This window comes from Rhamphochromis longiceps, linkage group LG3 (assembly GCF_057381845.1).
Source record: "Rhamphochromis longiceps isolate RC_006_pf linkage group LG3, R_longiceps_female_GT1.1, whole genome shotgun sequence".
Classification (NCBI taxonomy): Eukaryota; Metazoa; Chordata; class Actinopteri; order Cichliformes; family Cichlidae; genus Rhamphochromis; species Rhamphochromis longiceps.
The window spans coordinates 64,738,040-64,755,480 of record NC_140559.1 but is presented as its reverse complement, the minus strand read 5'-3'; the positions used below and the strand labels follow the sequence as shown (position 1 = coordinate 64,755,480).

Here is a 17,441-nt window from a genome sequence, read left to right as displayed (position 1 = left end):
AGATCCCTGACACACGCTGGTTAGTTATTTAATGGTTTCAGCTTTGTTTATTTGATCTAAGACTTCAGTGCACGTTCGCAAAGATCAGCTGAAACAGAACCCTGGCACAGGCTGGTTAGTTATTTAATGGTTTCAGCTTAGTTTATTTGATCTAAAACTTCAGTCCACGTTCGCAGGGATCAGCTGACACAGATCGCTGGCACAGGCTGGTTAGTTATTTAATGGTTTCAGCTTAGTTTATCTAAAACTTCAGTGCACGGTCGCAGGGATCCGCTGACACAGATCGCTGGCACAGGCTGGTTAGTTATTTAATGGTTTCAGCTTAGTTTATTTGATCTAAAACTTCAGTGCACGGTCGCAGGGATCAGCTGACACAGATCGCTGGTACAGGCTGGTTAGTTATTTAATGGTTTCAACTTAGTTAATTTTCTCTAAAACTTCAGTGCACGGTTGCAGGGATCAGCTGACACAGATCCCTGGCACAGGCTGGTTAGTTATTTAATGGTTTTAACTTAGTTTATTTTCTCTAAAACTTCAGTGCACGGTTGCAGGGATCAGCTGACACAGATCGCTGGCACAGGCTGGTTAGTTATTTAATGGTTTCAACTTAGTTTATCTAAAACTTCAGTGCACGGTCGCAGGGATCCGCTGACACAGATCGCTGGTTAGTTATTTAATGGTTTCAGCTTAGTTTAATTTATCTGAAACTTCAGTGCACAGTTGCAGGGATCAGCTGACACAGATCGCTGGCACAGGCTGGTTAGTTATTTAATGGTTTCAACTAAGTTTATTTTCTCTAAAACTTCAGTGCACGTTCGCAAAGATCAGCTGAAACAGATCGCTGGCACAGGCTGGTTAGTTATTTAATGGTTTCAACTTAGTTAATTTTATCTAAAACTTCAGTGCACGTTCGCAAAGATCAGCTGAAACAGATCGCTGGCACAGGCTGGTTAGTTATTTAGTGGTTTCAGCTTAGTTTATTTGATCTAAGACTTCAGTGCACGGTTGCAGGGATCAGCTGACACAGATCGCTGGCAAAGGCTGGTTAGTTATTTAATGGTTTCAGCTTAGTTTATTTTCTCTAAAACTTCAGTGCACGGTCGCAGGGATCAGCTGACACAGATCGCTGGTACAGGCTGGTTAGTTATTTAATGGTTTCAACTTAGTTAATTTTCTCTAAAACTTCAGTGCACGGTTGCAGGGATCAGCTGACACAGATCCCTGGCACAGGCTGGTTAGTTATTTAATGGTTTTAACTTAGTTTATTTTCTCTAAAACTTCAGTGCACGGTTGCAGGGATCAGCTGACACAGATCCCTGGCACAGGCTGGTTAGTTATTTAATGGTTTTAACTTAGTTTATTTTCTCTAAAACTTCAGTGTACGGTTGCAGGGATCAGCTGACACAGATCGCTGGCACAGGCTGGTTAGTTATTTAATGGTTTCAACTTAGTTTATCTAAAACTTCAGTGCAGGGTCGCAGGGATCCGCTGACACAGATCGCTGGTTAGTTATTTAATGGTTTCAGCTTAGTTTAATTTATCTAAAACTTCAGTGCACGGTTGCAGGGATCAGCTGACACAGATCGCTGGCACAGGCTGGTTAGTTATTTAATTGTTTCAGCTTAGTTTATCTGAAACTTCAGTGCACAGTTGCAGGGATCAGCTGACACAGATCCCTGGCACAGGCTGGTTAGTTATTTAATGGTTTCAACTAAGTTTATTTTTCTAAAACTTCAGTGCACGTTCGCAAAGATCAGCTGAAACAGATCGCTGGCACAGGCTGGTTAGTTATTTAATGGTTTCAACTTAGTTAATTTTATCTAAAACTTCAGTGCACGTTCGCAAAGATCAGCTGAAACAGATCGCTGGCACAGGCTGGTTAGTTATTTAATGGTTTCAGCTTAGTTTTTTTGATCTAAAACTTCAGTGCACGGTCGCAGGGATCAGCTGAAACAGATCGCTGGCACAGGCTGGTCAGTTATTTAATGGTTTCAGCTTAGTTTATCTAAAACTTCAGTGCACGGTTGCAGGGATCAGCTGACACAGATCGCTGGCACAGGCTGGTTAGTTATTTAATGGTTTCAACTTAGTTTATTTGATCTAAAACTTCAGTGCACGGTTGCAGGGATCAGCTGACACAGATCGCTGGCACATGCTGGTTAGTTATTTAATGGTTTCGGTTTGGTTTATTTTATCTAAAACTTCAGTGCACGGTTGCAGGGATCAGCTGACACAGATCGCTGGCACAGGCTGGTTAGTTATTTAATGGTTTCAGCTTAGTTTATCTAAAACTTCAGTGCATGGTTGCAGGGATCAGCTGACACAGATCGCTGGTACAGGCTGGTTAGTTATTTAATGGTTTCAGCCAAGTTTATCTAAAACTTCAGTGCACGGTTGCAGGGATCAGATGACAAAGATAGCTGGCACAGGCTGGTTAGTTATTTAATGGTTTAGGTTTGGTTTATTTAATCTAAAACTTCAGTGCACGGTTGCAGGGATCAGCTGACACAGAATCGCTGGTACAGACTGGTTAGTTATTTAATGGTTTCAGCTTAGTTTATCTAAAACTTCAGTGCACGGTTGCAGGGATCAGCTGACACAGATCGCTGGCACAGGCTGGTTAGTTATTTAATGGTTTAGGTTTGGTTTATTTAATCTAAAACTTGAGTGCACGGTTGCAGGGATCAGCTGACACAGATCGCTGGCACAGGCTGGTTAGTTATTTAATGGTTTCAGCTTAGTTTATTTTATCTAAAACTTCAGTCCACGTTCGCAGGGATCAGCTGACAAAGATCGCTGGCACAGGCTGGTTAGTTATTTAATGGTTTCAGCTTAGTTTATCTAAAACTTCAGTGCACGGTTGCAGGGATAAGCTGACACAGATCGCTGGCACAGGCTGGTTAGTTATTTAATGGTTTAGGTTTGGTTTATTTAATCTAAAACTTCAGTGCACGGTCGCAGAGATCAGCTAACACAGATTCCTGACACACGCTGGTTAGTTATTTAGTGGTTTCAGCTTAGTTTATTTGATCTAAGACTTCAGTGCACGGTTGCAGGGATCAGCTGACACAGATCGCTGGCACAGGCTGGTTAGTTATTTAATGGTTTCAGCTTAGTTTATTTGATCTAAGACTTCAGTGCACGGTTGCAGGGATCAGCTGACACAGATCGCTGACACACGCTGGTTAGTGATTTAATGGTTTCAGCTTAGTTTATTTGATCTAAAACTTCAGTCCACGTTCGCAGGGATCCACTGACACAGATCGCTGGCACATGCTGGTTAGTTATTTAATGGTTTCAGCTTAGTTTATTTGATCTAAGACTTCAGTGCACGGTTGCAGGGATCAGCTGACACAGATCGCTGACACACGCTGGTTAGTTATTTAATGGTTTCAGCTTAGTTTATTTGATCTAAAACTTCAGTCCACGTTCGCAGGGATCCACTGACACAGATCGCTGGCACATGCTGGTTAGTTATTTAATGGTTTCAGCTTAGTTTATTTGATCTAAGACTTCAGTGCACGGTTGCAGGGATCAGCTGACACAGATCGCTGGCACAGGCTGGTTAGTTATTTAATGGTTTCAGCTTAGTTTATTTGATCTAAAACTTCAGTCCACGTTCGCAGGGATCAGCTGACAAAGATCGCTGGTTAGTTATTTAATGGTTTCAGCTTTGTTTATTTGATCTAAAACTTCAGTCCACGTTCGCAGGGATCAGCTGACAAAGATCGCTGGCACAGGCTGGTTAGTTATTTAATGGTTTCAACTTTGTTTATTTGATCTAAAACTTCAGTCCACGTTCGCAGGGATCCGCTGACACAGATCGCTGGTTAGTTATTTAATGGTTTCAGCTTTGTTTATTTGATCTAAAACTTCAGTCCACGTTCGCAGGGATCAGCTGACACAGATCGCTGGCACAGGCTGGTTAGTTATTTAATGGTTTCAGCTTAGTTTATTTTATCTAAAACTTCAGTGCACGGTTGCAGGGATCAGCTGACACAGATCGCTGGCACAGGCTGGTTAGTTATTTAATGGTTTCAGCTTAGTTTATTTGATCTAAGACTTCAGTGCACGGTTGCAGGGATCAGCTGACACAGATCGCTGACACAGGCTGGTTAGTTATTTCGTGGTTTCAGCTTAGTTTATTTTGATCTAAGACTTCAGTGCACGTTCGCAAAGATCAGCTGAAACAGAACCCTGGCACAGGCTGGTTAGTTATTTAATGGCTTCACCTTAGTTTATTTGATCTAAAACTTCAGTCCACGTTCGCAGGGATCAGCTGACACAGATCGCTGGCACAGGCTGGTTAGTTATTTAATGGTTTCAGCTTAGTTTATCTAAAACTTCAGTGCACGGTCGCAGGGATCCGCTGACACAGATCGCTGGCACAGGCTGGTTAGTTATTTAATGGTTTCAGCTTAGTTTATTTGATCTAAAACTTCAGTCCACGTTCGCAGGGATCAGCTGACACAGATCGCTGGCACAGGCTGGTTAGTTATTTAATGGTTTCAGCTTAGTTTATCTAAAACTTCAGTGCACGGTTGCAGGGATCAGCTGACACAGATCGCTGGCACAGGCTGGTTAGTTATTTAATGGTTTTAACTTAGTTTATTTTCTCTAAAACTTCAGTGCACGGTTGCAGGGATCAGCTAACACAGATTCCTGACACACGCTGGTTAGTTATTTAATGGTTTCAACTTAGTTAATTTTATCTAAAACTTCAGTGCACGGTTGCAGGGATCAGCTGACACAGATCCCTGGTACAGGCTGGTTAGTTATTTAATGGTTTTAACTTAGTTTATTTTCTCTAAAACTTCAGTGCACGGTTGCAGGGATCAGCTAACACAGATTCCTGACACACGCTGGTTAGTTATTTAATGGTTTCAACTTAGTTAATTTTATCTAAAACTTCAGTGCACGGTTGCAGGGATCAGCTGACACAGATCCCTGGTACAGGCTGGTTAGTTATTTAGTGGTTTCAGCTTAGTTTATTTGATCTAAGACTTCAGTGCGCGTTCGCAAAGATCAGCTGAAAAAGATCGCTGGCACAGATCCCTTGCACAGGCTGGTTAGTTATTTAATGGTTTCAGCTTTGTTTATTTGATCTAAAACTTCAGTCCACGTTCGCAGGGATCAGCTGACACAGATCGCTGGCACAGGCTGGTTAGTTATTTAATGGTTTCAGCTTAGTTTATTTGATCTAAGACTTCAGTGCACGGTTGCAGGGATCAGCTGACACAGATCGCTGACACAGGCTGGTTAGTTATTTCGTGGTTTCAGCTTAGTTTATTTTGATCTAAGACTTCAGTGCACGTTCGCAAAGATCAGCTGAAACAGAACCCTGGCACAGGCTGGTTAGTTATTTAATGGTTTCAGCTTAGTTTATCTAAAACTTCAGTGCACGGTTGCAGGGATCAGCTGACACAGATCGCTGGCACAGGCTGGTTAGTTATTTAATGGTTTCAGCTTAGTTTATTTTCTCTAAAACTTCAGTGCACGGTCGCAGGGATCAGCTGACACAGATCGCTGGTACAGGCTGGTTAGTTATTTAATGGTTTCAACTTAGTTAATTTTCTCTAAAACTTCAGTGCACGGTTGCAGGGATCAGCTGACACAGATCCCTGGCACAGGCTGGTTAGTTATTTAATGGTTTTAACTTAGTTTATTTTCTCTAAAACTTCAGTGCACGGTTGCAGGGATCAGCTGACACAGATCCCTGGCACAGGCTGGTTAGTTATTTAATGGTTTTAACTTAGTTTATTTTCTCTAAAACTTCAGTGCACGGTTGCAGGGATCAGCTGACACAGATCGCTGGCACAGGCTGGTTAGTTATTTAATGGTTTCAACTTAGTTTATCTAAAACTTCAGTGCACGGTCGCAGGGATCCGCTGACACAGATCGCTGGTTAGTTATTTAATGGTTTCAGCTTAGTTTAATTTATCTAAAACTTCAGTGCACGGTTGCAGGGATCAGCTGACACAGATCGCTGGCACAGGCTGGTTAGTTATTTAATGGTTTCAGCTTAGTTTAATTTATCTAAAACTTCAGTGCACGGTTGCAGGGATCAGCTGACACAGATCGCTGGCACAGGCTGGTTAGTTATTTAATGGTTTCAGCTTAGTTTATTTGATCTAAGACTTCAGTGCACGGTTGCAGGGATCAGCTGACACAGATCGCTGACACAGGCTGGTTAGTTATTTCGTGGTTTCAGCTTAGTTTATTTTGATCTAAGACTTCAGTGCACGTTCGCAAAGATCAGCTGAAACAGAACCCTGGCACAGGCTGGTTAGTTATTTAATGGTTTCACCTTAGTTTATTTGATCTAAAACTTCAGTCCACGTTCGCAGGGATCAGCTGACACAGATCGCTGGCACAGGCTGGTTAGTTATTTAATGGTTTCAGCTTAGTTTATCTAAAACTTCAGTGCACGGTCGCAGGGATCCGCTGACACAGATCGCTGGCACAGGCTGGTTAGTTATTTAATGGTTTCAGCTTAGTTTATTTGATCTAAAACTTCAGTCCACGTTCGCAGGGATCAGCTGACACAGATCGCTGGCACAGGCTGGTTAGTTATTTAATGGTTTCAGCTTAGTTTATCTAAAACTTCAGTGCACGGTTGCAGAGATCAGCTGACACAGATCGCTGGCACAGGCTGGTTAGTTATTTAATGGTTTTAACTTAGTTTATTTTCTCTAAAACTTCAGTGCACGGTTGCAGGGATCAGCTAACACAGATTCCTGACACACGCTGGTTAGTTATTTAATGGTTTCAACTTAGTTAATTTTATCTAAAACTTCAGTGCACGGTTGCAGGGATCAGCTGACACAGATCCCTGGTACAGGCTGGTTAGTTATTTAATGGTTTTAACTTAGTTTATTTTCTGTAAAACTTCAGTGCACGGTTGCAGGGATTAGCTGACACAGATCGCTGGCACGGGCTGGTTAGTTATTTAGTGGTTTCAGCTTAGTTTATTTGATCTAAGACTTCAGTGCACGTTCGCAAAGATCAGCTGAAAAAGATCGCTGGCACAGATCCCTTGCACAGGCTGGTTAGTTATTTAATGGTTTCAGCTTTGTTTATTTGATCTAAAACTTCAGTCCACGTTCGCAAAGATCAGCTGAAACAGAACCCTGGCACAGGCTGGTTAGTTATTTAATGGTTTCAGCTTAGTTTATCTAAAACTTCAGTGCACGGTCGCAGGGATCCGCTGACACAGATCGCTGGCACAGGCTGGTTAGTTATTTCGTGGTTTCAGCTTAGTTTATTTTGATCTAAGTCTTCAGTGCACGTTCGCAAAGATCAGCTGAAACAGAACCCTGGCACAGGCTGGTTAGTTATTTAATGGTTTCAGCTTAGTTTATCTAAAACTTCAGTGCACGGTCGCAGGGATCCGCTGACACAGATCGCTGGCACAGGCTGGTTAGTTATTTAATGGTTTCAGCTTAGTTTATCTAAAACTTCAGTGCACGGTTGCAGGGATCAGCTGACACAGATCGCTGGCACAGGCTGGTTAGTTATTTAATGGTTTCAGCTTAGTTTATTTTCTCTAAAACTTCAGTGCACGGTCGCAGGGATCAGCTGACACAGATCGCTGGTACAGGCTGGTTAGTTATTTAATGGTTTCAACTTAGTTAATTTTCTCTAAAACTTCAGTGCACGGTTGCAGGGATCAGCTGACACAGATCCCTGGCACAGGCTGGTTAGTTATTTAATGGTTTTAACTTAGTCTATTTTCTCTAAAACTTCAGTGCACGGTTGCAGGGATCAGCTGACACAGATCGCTGGCACAGGCTGGTTAGTTATTTAATGGTTTCAACTTAGTTTATCTAAAACTTCAGTGCACGGTCGCAGGGATCCGCTGACACAGATCGCTGGTTAGTTATTTAATGGTTTCAGCTTAGTTTATTTGATCTAAAACTTCAGTGCACGTTCGCAGAGATCAGCTGAAACAGATCGCTGGCACAGGCTGGTTAGTTATTTAATGGTTTCAACTTAGTTAATTTTATCTAAAACTTCAGTGCACGTTCGCAAAGATCAGCTGAAACAGATCGCTGGCACAGGCTGGTTAGTTATTTAATGGTTTCAGCTTAGTTTATTTGATCTAAAACTTCAGTCCACGGTTGCAGGGATCAGCTGACACAGATCCCTGGCACAGGCTGGTTAGTTATTTAATGGTTTTAACTTAGTTTATTTTCTCTAAAACTTCAGTGCACGGTTGCAGGGATCAGCTAACACAGATTCCTGACACACGCTGGTTAGTTATTTAATGGTTTCAACTTAGTTAATTTTATCTAAAACTTCAGTGCACGGTCGCAGGGATCAGCTAACACAGATTCCTGACACACGCTGGTTAGTTATTTAATGGTTTCAGCTTAGTTTATTTGATCTAAAACTTCAGTGCACGGTTGCAGGGATCAGCTGACACAGATCGCTGGCACAGGCTGGTTAGTTATTTAATGGTTTCAGCTTAGTTTATCTAAAACTTCAGTGCACGGTCGCAGAGATCAGCTAACACAGATTCCTGACACACGCTGGTTAGTTATTTAATGGTTTCAGCTTTGTTTATTTGATCTAAAACTTCAGTCCACGTTCGCAGGGATCAGCTGACACAGATCGCTGGTTAGTTATTTAATGGTTTCAGCTTTGTTTATTTGATCTAAAACTTCAGTCCACGTTCGCAGGGATCAGCTGACACAGATCGCTGGTTAGTTATTTAATGGTTTCAGCTTTGTTTATTTGATCTAAAACTTCAGTCCACGTTCGCAGGGATCAGCTGACACAGATCGCTGGCACAGGCTGGTTAGTTATTTAATGGTTTCAGCTTAGTTTATTTTATCTAAAACTTCAGTGCACGGTTGCAGGGATCAGCTGACACAGATCGCTGGCACAGGCTGGTTAGTTATTTAATGGTTTCAGCTTAGTTTATTTGATCTAAAACTTCAGTCCACGTTCGCAGGGATCAGCTGACACAGATCGCTGGCACAGGCTGGTTAGTTATTTAATGGTTTCAGCTTAGTTTATCTAAAACTTCAGTGCACGGTTGCAGGGATCAGCTGACACAGATCGCTGGCACAGGCTGGTTATTTATTTAATGGTTTCAACTTAGTTTATCTAAAACTTCAGTGCACGGTCGCAGGGATCCGCTGACACAGATCGCTGGTTAGTTATTTAATGGTTTCAGCTTAGTTTAATTTATCTAAAACTTCAGTGCACGGTTGCAGGGATCAGCTGACACAGATCGCTGGCACAGGCTGGTTAGTTATTTAATGGTTTCAGCTTAGTTTAATTTATCTAAATCTTCAGTGCACGGTTGCAGGGATCAGCTGACACAGATCGCTGGCACAGGCTGGTTAGTTATTTAATGGTTTCAACTTAGTTTATCTAAAACTTCAGTGCACGGTCGCAGGGATCCGCTGACACAGATCGCTGGTTAGTTATTTAATGGTTTCAGCTTAGTTTAATTTATCTAAAACTTCAGTGCACGGTTGCAGGGATCAGCTGAAACAGATCGCTGGCACAGGCTGGTTAGTTATTTAATGGTTTCAGCTTAGTTTATTTGATCTAAAACTTCAGTGCACGGTCGCAGGGATCAGCTGAAACAGATCGCTGGCACAGGCTGGTTAGTTATTTAATTGTTTCAGCTTAGTTTATCTGAAACTTCAGTGCACAGTTGCAGGGATCAGCTGACACAGATCCCTGGCACAGGCTGGTTACTTATTTAATGGTTTCAGCTTAGTTTAATTTCTCTAAAACTTCAGTGCACGGTTGCAGGGATCAGCTGAAACAGATCGCTGGCACAGGCTGGTTAGTTATTTAATGGTTTCAGCTTAGTTTATTTGATCTAAGACTTCAGTGCACGGTTGCAGGGATCAGCTGACACAGATCCCTGGCACAGGCTGGTTAGTTATTTAATGGTTTTAACTTAGTTTATTTTCTCTAAAACTTCAGTGCACGGTCGCAGGGATCCGCTGACACAGATCGCTGGTTAGTTATTTAATGGTTTCAGCTTTGTTTATTTGATCTAAAACTTCAGTGCACGGTTGCAGGGATCAGCTGACACAGATCGCTGGCACAGGCTGGTTAGTTATTTAATGGTTTTAACTTAGTTTATTTTCTCTAAAACTTCAGTGCACGGTCGCAGGGATCCGCTGACACAGATCGCTGGGTAGTTATTTAATGGTTTCAGCTTTGTTTATTTGATCTAAAACTTCAGTGCACGGTCGCAGGGATCAGCTGACACAGATCGCTGGCACAGGCTGGTTAGTTATTTAATGGTTTCAGCTTAGTTTAATTTATCTAAATCTTCAGTGCACGGTTGCACGGATCAGCTGAAACAGATCGCTGGCACAGGCTGGTTAGTTATTTAATGGTTTCAACTTAGTTTATCTAAAACTTCTGTGCACGGTCACAGGGATCAGCTTACACAGATCGCTGGCACAGGCTGGTTAGTTATTTAATGGTTTCAGCTTAGTTTAATTTATCTAAATCTTCAGTGCACGGTTGCACGGATCAGCTGAAACAGATCGCTGGCACAGGCTGGTTAGTTATTTAATGGTTTCAACTTAGTTTATCTAAAACTTCTGTGCACGGTCACAGGGATCAGCTTACACAGATCGCTGGCACAGGCTGGTTAGTTATTTAATGGTTTCAGCTAAGTTTATTTCATCTAAAACTTCAGTTCACGGTCGCAGGGATCGGCTGACACAGATCCCTGGCACAGACTGGTTAGTTATTTAATAGTTTCAGCTTAGTTTATTTTGTCTAAAACTTTTGTGCACTGTCGCATGGATCAGCTGACACAGATCGCTGGCACAGGCTGGTTAGTTATTTAATGGTTTCAGCTTAGTTCATCTAAAACTTCAGTGCACGGTCGCAGGGATCAGCTGACACAGATCGCTGGCACAGGTTGGTTAGTTATTTAATGGTTTCAGCTTAGTTTATCTAAAACTTCAGTGCACGGTCGCAGGTATCAGCTGACACAGATCGCAGGCACAGGCTGGTTAGTTATTTAATGGTTTCAGCTTAGTTTATCTAAAACTTCAGTACACGGTCGCAGGTATCAGCTGACACAGATCGCAGGCACAGGCTGGTTAGTTATTTAATGGTTTCAGCTTAGTTTATTTGATCTAAAACTTCAACTGCAACTGCAACTTCAGTGCACTGAAGATTTAGATAAAATAAACTAAGCCGAAATCATTAAATAACTAACCAGCCTTAACAGGAATTTGTGTCAGCTGATCCCTGCGACCATGCACTGAAGTTTTACATCAAATAAACCAGTGGTTCCCAAACTTTTTTTTGCTGGGCCCCCATTTGTTTTACAAGAAAAATGTTCGCGCCCCCCCTTGCGCGCTCACGCACGCACGAACACATCCTCCAACCACACACACCCATATTTTGCTCCATTGCGGTTTATTTCACACCGCAAACATTTAGTAAACAATTAAGCAAATACAAGTAATCTGCAATAAATTACAGGTAGTAAGAAAATAAACTACCAACACTTTTACGCTAGGTCCACACCTGTAGAACATCTGACCAATGTTGTTCATTAATGCTGCTTTAATATACCTGTTCCGTATTAGTATGCTGCGCATGCACGCAGTGAGACGGGAAGCAAGAGGAGGGAACCCGCCCCCGGGAATGGAATGACTAACGTGTAATGGTTGCTTTGTTTCGAAGTAAATGATGCTCGATGATATTCACGAACCCTGAGTCATTATTGAACGACAAACATGGTGTCAGAAGTTGTGGTTCGGTCATCTACTCCAGCACTGCCGACGGAGTGGTAAGACTAAAGTTTTCCCAGCACTTTACGGACGAAGCAAGCAAGTAACCAGCTAGCGTTGCTAGGCTATCGTAGCAAGAGGCTATTAAACGTCAACGACCATGTCGGACGGATTCCGTAGACCAGACCCATTGGTGTTTTGTGGAAACATCGCCGAGAAGTGGCGTATATTCGAGCAGGAATACGACATATTTATAGCCGCTGCTCATTCTGATAAGGATCCTCGGACCAGAGCGTTCATCCTGCTAAACCTAGCCGGCTCTGAAGCCATCGAGCGGGAGCGCGCATTCGTTTATGCACCCGCTGTGCACGCGGGGGAAGGAGAACACAGACGACTGGTGACCGAAGCAGAATCGAGAGAAGACCCGGAATGCCTAAAGCGCAAATTTCGTGAACTCTGTAATCCCCAAACAAACATAACAATGGAAAGGCACAAGTTTAACACCAGAAACCAACGGCCAGATGAAACAATTGAGTCTTATGTGAGTGACTTAAAAAATAAGGCAGGCAGTTGTAAATTTGGCCAGCTTAAAGACGAGCTCATCAGAGAGACTCGTTTGTGGCATAAACAGCGACAGCATGAGAAAGCAATTGCTGCGCGACAGCGACTTAACTTTGAGTAAAGCAATTGAAATGTGCCAGATATTCGAGCAGACAGATCGACATACGAAAGCTCTAGCGGCTCCAAAGCAAATGGCGGCAAAGGTCGACACTTTGCATCACACAATAAAGAAAAAGAATCCACACAAAGTCAAGACAAAGACAGGCAATGAACGGCGTGCAACGCATCCAGAACATAGGCTCGCTCACGCAATCACAAACTGTAACAACTGCGCCCCCCCTTGCCACGAGGCAAAAAGGGACAAATGCCCAGCATATGGCCAGCAATGCCATAAGTGCCAAAAATGGAATCATTTCCAGAAATGCTGCAAGTCATCACAAACACGGCAATTCAAAAAGAGACCCGTAAATCACATTGAAATGCAGGCGCACGGCAGCGATGAAGAAATGTTCTATGTGAATGGAATTGACATAGACACTATAAATCCCTGCTTTCCATACAAGAATGACATTTTCACCACGGTGCATATTAATGGAAAACCCTTAGAGCTCAAAGTGGACACTGGCGCCAAATGTAATGTCATGCCAGCTAACCTTTTTGAACAACTGAGACATGATGAAAAACTCATGCCATCACGAAACACTAAACTGGTGGCATATGGGGGAGAGGAAATTCAAACAGCTGGCACAGCAACACTCTCATGCCACTCTGCAGGCAAGGACTACCCTCTGCAGTTCTTCATAGTGAAACGAGACGTACAACCCCTTCTTGGCTTACCAGACTCACTTCACTTACAATTAATCACACTAAACAAAGAAGTCCACCATGTGACTAAGGAAGTGGAAATGCTCCTTTTGGCAGATAACACTTGACCACCAATCATCCATGCTCACAACTTTCAGCTCACCGTTTGGCAGATTCCGCTTTCTAAGAATGCCATATGGAATAAACTCAGCCAGTGAGGTGTTCCAGCGTGCAATGGAGCAGATCTTTGCTGGATACCCCTGTGCTATCATTGTCGATGACATACTCATCGGTGGAAGAGATATGAAAGAGCATGAACACAATCTCAGAAAAGTACTCGACCGTGCAAGGGAAGTCAAGCTGAGACTTAACCCCCTGAAGTGCAAATTCAGTCTCAAAGAAGCCTGCTACGTTGGCCACGTCTTCACAAGCGAGGGCTTGAAGCCTGACCCAGCAAAGACCAAAGCAATTGAAGAGATGCCCACACCTGAAAACGTCACAGCTCTCCAACGCTTCTTAGGGATGATTAATTACCTAGGAAAGTTCATTCCTAATTTCAGCGAGCTTTCAGCCCCACTTCGGGAGCTAACGTGCAAAGACGTACAGTGGTGTTGGCTCAAGCAGCATCAAGATGCATTCCATGCTTTAAAACGAAGCCTGATCAGTCCTCCTACCCTCAGATACTACGACGTAAAGAAACCCGTCACGCTAACGTGTGACGCATCGCAGCATGGACTCGGGGCTGCATGCCTCCAAGAAGGCGCCCCGATTGCCTACTCATCTCGTACTCTGACACAGACAGAAACGCGCTATGCGCAGATTGAGAAGGAGCTTCTTGCAGTCGTATTTGGTTGTTCCAAGTTTAATGATTACATCTATGGGAAACAAATCCAAATTGAAACCGATCATCAGCCATTAGTCACTATCTTGAACAAGCCAATACATTCAGCTCCAGCCAGACTGCAACGCATGATGCTTAGGCTGCAAAAGTACAACTTTCAGATAGTGTACAAAAAAGGCTCGCAGATGTACCTCGCCGACACTTTATCCCGTGCTCCCACAACCTCGACGGATCAGAACAGTGATGAAACAGCTGACTACGAGATCATGTCGATCCAGCAAATCTCTTCTTACAGGCTGATGCAGCTAAAGGAACATACTGCCTCAGATCCAGAGCTACAGAAACTGAGCACTGTCATAATGAGAGGATGGCCTTGCAGACAAACTCAGCTGCCCACAGAACTTCGTCAATACCACCCATATCGAGACGAACTCACTCTAGAAGATGGCATTGTCATGAAAGGGCTGAAAACAGTGATTCCTAAATCTTTGCAAAAAGATTATATCGTCATCCTCCACAGAGGGCACCCAGGCATGGAAGCTACTAAACGCAGGGCCCGTGGCATTGTGTTTTGGCCCACAATGACAGCAGATATTGAGCAAGAAACAGCTGCGTGTCCAGTGTGCAACAGCACAAGGCCACATCAACAGAAAGAGCCGTTAAAGCTACATCCAGTGCCGGACCTACCCTGGTCAACCGTCGCCACCGACATCTTCGAGTGGAACGGACAACATCACCTGGTTGTAGTCGACTCTTACTCAGGTTGGTTCGAAGTAGACCTGCTTCCAGACCTAACCGCCAACACTGTCATCACAAAGCTCAAAAGACACTTTTCTGTCCATGGCAGCCCGCACAAAGTAATATCAGAAAACGGCACTCAGTTCACCAGCCAACGCTTTGCAGACTTTGCTTCAGCATGGGACTTTGTTCATGTGACAAGTAGCCCAGAATACCCGCAGGCCAATGGATTGGCTGAACGTGCGGTTCGCAGTGCAAAGCAGTTGATGGAAAGATCAAAGAGAGATGGAACGGATGTCTTCCTTAACCTACTCAATCTCCGCAACGTGCCACGAGACAACACATTGGGTTCCCCAGCTGAAAGGCTGATGTCAAGACAGACGCGCACGACCCTACCCGTGTGTAGACGTCTGCTCGTTCCCAGCCCCAAAAGCAACAGAACAGTTAAAACAAACCTACTTCACAAGCGCCAGGCACAAAAGAGATACTATGACAAGTCCAGCAGACCCCTCCGCCCCCTCATGCCAGGTGAGGTTGTGCGGATGCAAACGCGTCAAGGACATGACTCCTTAGGAACCATCAAGGAAGCCCGCGAAGAGCCCAGATCGTACATCGTCCAGTCAGGAGCTGGAGAGTACAGGCGAAACCGCAGACATATCCTCCCAGTCTCTGAACCGCCACCACCACACGGAGATTCCCGTGATGATTACACCGCAGCCCAACCACCTACCACTGACTCCCCACAGCACATCCAAGAACCCGTGACACAAACCGACGAACAAACACATAGCCACACGCAACACTTCACACAAGCCCCAGTCCAGTCCCCCTGTCGCCCGGCACGTGATGCTTACATCACACGATCTGGGAGGGTCTGCAAACCAAACCCCAAGTATGAACACTAAGGCATTAGAGATGGACAGTAACACAAAAAAGAAAAAAAAAAAGTGGACAGTACAAGTGATGTGATGTCAGCAAAGTTAAATGCTCTCCGTGTCCTTACCAATGACACAGTTCAAGGTGTGAAGTAATTTGTTAATGTTTAGGCTAGAATGTTATGATATGGACATGTTGTTAACGTGTTATTGCTAAAGGTGTTGTTAGCAGTTTATACAGCCATAAGCTAAAGAGAGGGGATGTAGAACATCTGACCAATGTTGTTCATTAATGCTGCTTTAATATACCTGTTCCGTATTAGTATGCTGCGCATGCACGCAGTGAGACGGGAAGCAAGAGGAGGGAACCCGCCCCCGGGAATGGAATGACTAACGTGTAATGGTTGCTTTGTTTCGAAGTAAATGATGCTCGATGATATTCACGAACCCTGAGTCATTATTGAACGACAAACAACACCTATACAGGTATTTTTGAAAATGCAGCTGTTTCGTCCACACCTAAATGGCATTTGGAATCACCTAAAACGGAGATTTTTTTTTAAACTCCTTTTTTGCGTTTACGTGTGGACGAGGAATACAGAGTTCGTCACTCAACGTCAAAGGTATGTGCCTTTTTTCACGTCACGCTGTGCGGTACGTTATTGTTTACATGAGATGAATTGCAGAATGGCAGATAGAATGGCAGACAGAATGACAAAATACTGTTACTGTTAATCTGACTATCCCACTGTAACTTTACTGTATAAAGAGCTAACATCTCCAAAATGTCAGGAGTAGTTAGTCATTACAAGAAGTGTTTGTGAACTAAAAATCAAGAATGTGGGATACTGTTTGTCCATAATTTGGAGAGCCCAGCGCGTGCTCACGACGAAGGTAAAACCAATTAAGCAGGGGAGACCTACCTTGGCACTTGTGCAGGTGAAGCCAAAGGGAAGATATGCTTTCTAGTCTTTGGCTTAGAATGAAGTTGGTTTGGAAACATATTCAGCGATGCGTCATCTCCTGATTTGCGTTTGTGTGGGCGCCCCGTGCTAGCAGTGTACAAGCATTGTTTCTTTGTTTTTTTTTTTTCCTTTTCATACCGCGCCCCCCCTGCCATGGCTCTGCGCCCCCCCCCCCCCAGGGGGCGGTCCCCACACTTTGGGAAGCTCTGTCTTAAAAGATGATGAGGGAACTCTTTTAGCAGGGTAATACATTTTGTACGTAGCTGACGGCTATGTGTACAGGGGCGGGTCTAGCAAAGTGTTGCCAGGGGGCCAGGTAGGGCATTAACAGGGAAAGGGGGGCACAAAGAAATACTTTTTTTTCTTATTCTCATTTAAAATGTCTAGCTTTTAATAAATAAATATCTTAAGATTTTTTTTGTCCCAGTCCAGCCCTGGGCACGACACGCAGTGAAGTAATCTGAGAAGGTGCATTAAAAAATAAATGGCCGGGCCAGCGGTGCACATCGCAAATTAGCTCGCATAGACACATTAGTTGTGCCGCTTCTTAATGACAGTATCTTAGCTAACAAGCCCAACTACCAGATTCAACTTGTAATTGGCTAAAAATAAGAGGGACGTTGCTAGCTGGCAGTTTTTTCAAGCAATGTTGAAATTTCCACATTCCGACACTTCAAATGCTTCAGGAGCTTTCAGCTCAGTGCAGCATCAGCACCACGGAAATACACGGATACATCTGTAGACTCGAGACAGAATTCAAAATGTGTTTTCGGGACTTTCAGGTGTATGGACCAATGTTTTCTTCTCAAATCACATCAGAAAGCTTTTTTTTTTTTTTTTTTTTTTTTTTTTTTTTCTACTTTTAAATGACATCAGAAACAGCAGTATGCGACATTACGTGATGGCAGAGCTTCAGTTCATCCTTTGT

The 17,441-nt window shown here is 43.5% G+C and overlaps 1 protein-coding gene across 1 annotated transcript in view; it reads right to left on the bottom strand.

Moving 5' to 3' along the window:
- The window catches only part of LOC146675746 (uncharacterized), a 179,664-nt gene that overhangs the window by 158,106 nt on the left and 4,117 nt on the right, over positions 1-17,441 (bottom strand). The window contains exon 2 of the mRNA XM_085401186.1: positions 14,056-14,069. Coding sequence (XP_085257312.1) covers positions 14,056-14,069 — 14 coding nt within the window. The remainder of the gene's footprint in view (positions 1-14,055; positions 14,070-17,441) is intronic.